Source organism: Geotrypetes seraphini, chromosome 7 (assembly GCF_902459505.1).
Source record: "Geotrypetes seraphini chromosome 7, aGeoSer1.1, whole genome shotgun sequence".
NCBI classification, from domain to species: domain Eukaryota; kingdom Metazoa; phylum Chordata; class Amphibia; order Gymnophiona; family Dermophiidae; genus Geotrypetes; species Geotrypetes seraphini.
In genome coordinates this window covers 179,057,923-179,065,609 of record NC_047090.1, presented here as the reverse complement: position 1 = coordinate 179,065,609, position 7,687 = coordinate 179,057,923, and the positions used below count along the sequence as shown (strand labels likewise).

At 43.9% G+C, this 7,687-nt stretch overlaps 1 protein-coding gene across 1 annotated transcript in view; it reads left to right on the top strand.

Annotated features, from left to right (window-relative positions):
* The first annotated feature begins 3,592 nt into the window (after window positions 1-3,592).
* Window positions 3,593-7,687, top strand: part of LOC117363915 (cholesterol 24-hydroxylase-like) — a 68,923-nt gene continuing 64,828 nt past the window's right edge. The window contains 2 exon segments of the mRNA XM_033952486.1: window positions 3,593-4,123; window positions 5,788-5,865. Of these exon segments, the coding sequence (XP_033808377.1) occupies window positions 3,993-4,123; window positions 5,788-5,865 (209 nt within the window). The 5' untranslated portion in view covers window positions 3,593-3,992.

The window sequence follows — 7,687 nt, the reverse complement described above, 5'->3', positions numbered from 1 at the left end:
CACAGTTATTGCTTTAGTGCATTTCCGTAGGCCTCAAGTAAACACAAGGGAGGTGGCAGAGAAATGTATAAACTGTTCTTTCTATAGGTCAGGGATACTAGATAAACAAAGTCACTTCTTATACTCATATGCTCGCTCTCTCTCCCGTGTCCTATTCCTGTAAGGCCCTTGGCATAGGGCCTTGTCTGGAGTGCCTCTGAGCATGCACAGATGTGATGTGACATCATCTTATCGCATCCGCACATGCTCAGAGGCCCTTCAAACACTGCCCCGAGCTCTGGAAGAGCCTGGGCCTTCTAAAACCCAGACAAACTGCTGGGTTTTCCAAAATCTGTCCAGACAGTCCTCTAAAAAGAAGACTTCTTTGAGTAAATCTGGACATCGGGTAAACCTAACCCAACCACTGTCTCTCTTTCTGGAATCCCCGGCATTCCAGTTTCAATATTCCACGCTGTGTACCACTTGGCCCCGATTTCCCCCAAGTCGCTCTGTCAACCAGGTTGTCAGATAAACTTATCCTACCTCCAGGTTGTCAGATAAACTTATCCTACCTCCAATCTTTTTCTGCTTCTGTCATTTACAGGGCAGCACTCTCTGCTAAGGCCACTCTTTCTTCCCCAGGTTCCTCCTAGGTACTGCAGCCCTGCTTGCCACACCATTGAACTTTGGGCCTCGCTGACCTATTCAGTCTCAGGGCATTTAATTCCAGTCTGGACTGAGGTCTGCCCGTCTGACTCAGCCTTAGCAGACTAGCGCCACCTGCTGTAAGGTAGCTAAACTGAATCATCAGTGAGGGAGTGCTCTTTACTATGCCAACCACTCCTTCACAGGAAGGTTAAGCGACTTGTCCAAGGTCATAAGGAGTTACAAAAGCTTCCCTGGTTCTCTTCCTGCTGCTCTCTAACCAATAGGTTACAACCAGAGTGCCAAAACATTGGAATATTGCTGAAGTGTATCTATTGGGATCTAGAAGCAGAGGAATCTTCAGATACGAGCAATTGTTGACTATGGTGCTTGTTGAAATGTACAGTATTATTGCTGCTACTGGATTTATTTTCTATTTTGTATGTGGATGTTATTTTTTTTAAAAGCGCATCCTGTCAAGTTAGAATGTAAAATATCTCAGTAAATAGTTCTAATTTTTTTAACAAGCCCAGACCAGTGTGGTTTGTTCTTATTAAAGGTATTGAAATCCAAACCCCTAAGGGTCTTTGAAAAATATATTTATTTCCCATTTTGAAGGCAGCCAGGAGCTTTAATGGGTACCAGATGGCCCTGTGGCTTCGAGCTGTGCCCTTGAGTCTTACTAGCACACACTCAAACTCACTCCTTCCACTAAAGTCTTAAAGATGGTTGCAAGCGACACCACTACATCACACTTTTTTTTTTGCAAAAACTTCACTGGCTACCAGCACATTAAAGGGCTAAATTAAAAAACTCTATCTTTATATCTACTTTTTTTTGTTTATTATTGGACTATTTATAGGCACATAAGATAGTTTTAAAAAGTATGTGAAAAACAGCAAACTTCTTCCCAATCTCCACACTTTTACAGAAGCTCATGCAAACCGCTCTGAATTGGCTTCCCAGTCATTACTAGCGGTATAGAAGATCTCGATAAACATAAGCATTTGGTCTGCGTAATATGTGCAGGTTGTTTGTGTGAATTTTATTTGCACAAATTTATATGAGCCTATATCTGTTCATTAAACATGGTTCTAACTGCAGAGGTGGAGGTGGAGCGCTCTTGAGAGCTAAGGGATAACCACCAGGAGGCTGCCACAAGGGCAAGCCCACCAGCCGGGAAGGACAGCACCCACCTAGCCCTAAGAGCTTCCAAGGATTGGATGAGAATTTAGGGACTGGGCGAGGGTCGATTGGAAAGGAAAGGAGGGATCTAGATAAACAGCATGTTCACATAGTGACTAAGCTAAGAAATTTGGGAGGAGCCTACAATCACAGTGTTGGCAGACAGAACTGAAAAGGGCTAAAAGGTTTTGGAAATGCTGGATTTGAACGGAGAGTTTTAGGTTCAAGAGACTGTAAAGAAAGGGTTTGAATATCTGACTAGTATCTGCATAGTAAGCAAAAGCACAGTGTCCGACTGTATGACGCAGGACCTACTTTTACTGGAACAATGGTCCATAACTTGGCAACTAAGTTTTAATGCCAAAAAGTGTAAGGTCATGCACCTTGGCAGCAGAAATCCATGCAGAACTTACACCCTAAATGGTGAGACCTTAGCAAGAACTGCAGCAGAACGAGACTTGGGAGTGATCATTAGTGAAGACTTGAAGACTGCCAATCGAGTGGAGAAAGCTTCATCCAAGGCTAGACAAATGATGGGTTGTATCCAAAGAAGTTTCGTCAGCCGGAAGCCGGAAGTTATAATGCCGTTGTACAGATCCATGGTGAGACATCATCTGGAATATTGTGTACAATTCTGGAGCCACATTATCAAAAAGATATACTGCGAGCTGAGTCAGTTCAGCGAATGGCCACTAGGATGGTCTCAGGACTCAAGGATCTCCCGTATGAGGAACGGCTGGGTAAATTGCAGCTATACTCACTTGAGGAACGCAGAGAGAGGGGAGACATGATTGAGACGTTCAAATATGTCACGGGCCGTATTGAGGTAGAAGAAGATATCTTTTTTCTTAAAGGACCTACGGCGACAAGAGGGCATCCGTTGAAAATCAGGGGATGGAGATTTCACAGCGACACCAGGAAGTATTTCTTCACCGAAAGAGTCGTTGATCATTGGAATGATCTTTCACTGCAGGTAATTGAAGCTAGCAGTGTGCTAGATTTTAAGAAAAAATGGGATAAGCATGTGGTATCACTTCAAGGAAGAAATTAGGGGGGTTGGTCATTGGAGTGGGCAGACTTGTTGGGCCGTGGCCCTTTTCTGCCGTCATTTTCTATGTTTCTAGTGTTAATTTAAGTATGAAAGTATTGGGATTGTGAAAAGCTATTCTTGACACTTTGTTTATTGATTAGACCTATATGCATAGTTCAAATAAATCAGTTTAATTTATTAGCCAATTTTGTTCACAGAAGTTTGGGGTTTTTTTTCCTGGGGGCAGAAGAGGGTGAACCCATCCACTAACACTTCTTTTCCCCAGGCGGAGGAACCGGGTGAAGGACCGACAGACGCTGACTTCGGGGGGACTCCAGCCAGCTCAGGTTCTGGACCCAGAGCCGCCCTGAAGGGGGCGTTACACATCCTATATAATAATACCCTTAGCGCACATGTGCACTTCAATCTTTGTGGCTCCGTGCGCCCTTTCCAACACAACATGTGATTAAAAAAAAAAAAAAAGGTAGGTGGGAAAGTGGGCAGGGACATTGACAGACTGACAGAAATAGAGACATACACACTTGTAGGTGGGAGTGAAAGACACACACAGAAAGACAGGGGGCCAGGGAGAGAGATTAAAAGAAAAGAAAAAAAACCAACAAAACAGACAGCAAAAAAAGACAGACAGCGGCCAAGGAGAGACAGAGATAGATAGAAAGACAGACAGACAGTGACCAAGGAGAGAGAAAGAAAGACAGACAGACAGTGACCAAGGAGAGAGAAAGAAAGACAGACAGACAGTGACCAAGGAGAGAGAAAGAAAGACAGACAGACAGACAGACACACACATACATCTATTCGAGCACCCGTTAATGTAACGGGCTTAAAGACTAGTTTGATCATAATTCTGGTACAAAACCACTGACACTGCGCACAACAGAAGCCAGCCAGGATCCATGACCGAAAAGGATCAATATTAGAAAACATTTTTGTATCTGTTTAAAAGCTCCAATAGGAAGCGCCGCACCACCAGCTCTCACCAATTCTGTGGCATCATGTTACATCCGACAATAATGTTTGTTTATGCATTTGTTGATTCATTTTTTTTCCCGGCCTCGGACTTTGAGCCCCACTGGAAGCAGACGGGCTAAGCGCACACCCAGTCACCTTTAGTCTTCCTTCTCTGCTCACTATGACTGACTGGCTGCTGAGCCTCCTGGCTCTGGCGGGGCTGATTTTGGGGCTCCTGCTGCTTTCTTACCTGGGCTACGTTCACTACATACATCTGAAATTCGACCACATTCCGGGGCCGCCCAGGGACAGGTTAGTAACCAGAACCTTCTCTAGGCTGGATCAGTGGATATGTTTCAGAGTATAGCTGAAGTAATGTACCTCGGAGACATGTTACTGACCAGCCCTTCCCTAACCTACATCAGCAGTAGAGGTTGTTTCAAATTAGAGCTCAAATTATGTCAACCTCAAGGACAGGTCGTAACCAGTAGATTAGAGCTGAGTTTCTGTAAAGACCAGCTGCCACTGCCTTTACTGTAATTTGCCTTTCAGGAGAGCTGATCGTGGAGACTAGGCTCTGAGACTGGGGGGTGGGGGGCAAGAGATGAAACAGTGGATATACAGATATGGAACAACAGAAGGGGCGGGGGATTGGGAAGAAAATAATAATAATAATAATAGTTTATATACCGCAGGACCGTGAAGTTCTATGCGGCTTACAATGATTAAAAGGTGTTACAAATTGAATAGAGTTAACCAAGTTAAAAGCTAGTGATTAACAGCTCTAGAGATCAAGTTTCAAGTTTTATTAAAATTTTGATGTATCGCAATATCATAAATTCAAAGCGATTTACAATTAAAAAACGGGGTCTCAGTTATTAACTACAACAAACACGTGAACATTACAGACTTATACATAGGGGAAGTGGGGAGAACTGCAATAAGCATAGTAAAGGTAACAAGAAAGGTAAATACAATGAGATCAGATATTGTGGAATAAGATTGTACAGGTCAGTTGCCTAAATACTTCAGGAACAGATATGTTTTAGGTGAGAACTGTAAAAGCAAAATGCAGGGGAATGGGGCCTTGTATGCTGCCTTTTTGTGGTTTTGACATTCAAAGCGGTGGGCACTGGAGGATTAAGTGAGCAGAACCGGGATTTGATCTCACAGTCTCTATGGTGCAGAGGCAGCAGCTCTGCCAGTGGGCCACACCTTCCACAAAGTACAATGTAATATGAGTACAAATGCAGTCGAAAGAATGTAGAGGTGAGGGTTCACTGGCTGAAAGGAACAGAAACAGGGTATTAAGGGAGACTGAGAAAGAAACACCCTCCCTAAACACCTCACATAGAAACCATTTAGATATTCAATTCAATATTCTCCTTTAAATATCCCCATTTATTCAATGAATTGCTAGAAGAGTTATAGTAAGGTGTTAAATTCAGTAAGTAATAGCATTGGAGATAGGGTTCACAGCTAACACTGCCCACCCATCCCTGTCCAATAAAAAGATGACCTTATTTCCATTTTCTATTTCAAAATGTTTATCAATACAGCTCCCATACTACTTTATTCAAAAAGAAACAACAACAACAAAAAATCTTTTTTCTATCTTTGGTCATCTCTGGTTTCCGCTTTCCTCCTTTTCACTCTCCATTCCATCCACACTGCCCTCTTTCTCTGTCCCTTCAATTATTTTCCTGTCTCTACTCCCTCTCCCTTCTCCCTTCTCCTTTCCTTCCCTCATTTCCACCCCAACTCACCCCATGCACTGGCGTCTCCTTTTGTGGTTACAGATTACCAAAAATTCATTAGCAGTAGCCTTGGTGAATTCATGCATGTGCCTCAAAGATCTATATTTTATCCCAAACATATTTATTATTGCAGATGTTCAGCGTGACTTCCATTAAAAATTAAAAAAATAAATCAGAGCTAAAATCAAGTTGGTTTGTTTTTTTATTTTTTTTTTCCAGTTTCCTAATGGGTCATGCATATTCCCTGAAGGAGAACATGGAGGGCTACAAAAATAGGCATGACAAGATTCTTCAGTGGTATGTTTCCAAAGAAATGACATCTCAGCAGGGCAGGATTAATTCGTCGAGGGCCCCTAGGCACCCAAGTACACTGGGCACCTTGCCCTGCCCCACCCCACCATGTGCCCAGGCGGAAAGTGGAAGCTTTGAGGAAGCAGCACCACTTGCACAATTACAGTTCCCGTTGCCTTTCTTACCCGCGTTGCTTGCTTGTCTTACTTTCCGTCGATGGGGGGGGGGGGGGGGGGGGGGGAGGGATCCCGTGTTGCCGATCGATGCTGGAGGGGCCCATTGCCGTTTAGAAAAAACAATGTTGATGCCCTCCTTCATCGGGTCCCCCTGACCATTTCGGGCCCTAGGCACATGCCTACTTGGCCATTTGGTTAATCCTGCCCTGCGTCTCAGTCCGTACAAGTTTTGCTCCTTTCTGTGGTTGCGTCAGGTGGCAGATTCTAGCTAGGAATAGAAAGAGTTTCCGAGTGTCTGCTTGAGACTAGAGTTCTGCATTGTGAAGGGGAGAGGGGTGGCCACAATCCAGAAAACCTAGGTCTCATTTTAATACAGTTATTAAACACAGAATGTGACTAGACCAATTAATAAGCCTGGGCAACACAACACAGTGGAGCCTGTTTACTAAAGGGAAGTAAATTTTTGCACTAACTGCGGAAAGCAACGTACAGTTAGTGCAAATTTCTGCGTTATCTTTGGGGGGGGGAGGCATGTCACCATTGAGTTACCACACAGCGAGGTCCTTTACTGAGTGTTGTGTATTGGCAATGGGTGCTAACCCCCCAATTCTGTATATGCAAATCATTGCGTACAGCCGATTTACGCGCAAAACTTTAACAAGCCTAATTGACGCCTCATAATTGATGCCAATTGGCATTAAATAGAAGTTACGCGCACAACTTGAAAGGCGCATTCTATAAAGCACTGTGCGTTGGTTCTAGCGTGTGAATCTGAAAGGGGGGGAAGCAAGTATTTAGGGCTCCTTTTATGAAGGTGTGCTTGGGCCTTAACGCGCGGAATAGTAACATAGTAACATAGTAGATGACGGCAGATAAAGACCCAAATGGTCCATCCAGTCTGCCCAATCTGATTCAATTTAAATTTTTTACATTTTTTCTTCTTAGTTATTTAGCGTGCGCTAAATTGCCACACGCACTAGCCGCTACCGCCTCCTTATGAGCAGGCGGTAGATTTTCAGCTAGCGCGTGCTAATCCGGTGGGTGCACTAAAACCCCTAGCGCACCTTCGTAAAAGGAGCCCTTAGTCTTGCCTTTCCTTGGCCTAAATGGGGGTACCTTTTACAGAATCATGCTAAGCATCATTCTAGTCATCGCTGATGTTTTGGACGCCATATTTAGAGTGTGGCCTTAACTGCGCAAGTGACAGCGCGCAATAATGTACCGTGTGTAACTGCAATAGCCTATTCTCTGCCCATAACTCAGCCATTTCTCACCCTGTAATATGGCACGCAGTTGGCACATGAATTATTGTGCCCTAAGGAGGCAGTTCTGGAATTGGGCACCTCCATTTAAGCCAGGTACGCATCTATTCTATTGCAGAACCGGGGCATTAGATACATAGTAACATAGTAAATGACGGCAGATAAAGACCTGAACAATCCATCCAGTCTGCCTATTAAAAATATCTGATTAAATTAACTTGTCTCTTCTGTGATATTTCTGGGTCATAGACTGTAAAGTCCACCTGGTATTGTCCTAGGTTCCATCTAATCAAGCCATTGTGACATCAGTGCTGAGGTTGGCTCTTAGGCATTGGTGGAATGAGGCATTATGACATCACAATCTCAGCTCTGGAATGTTGCCACTCTTTG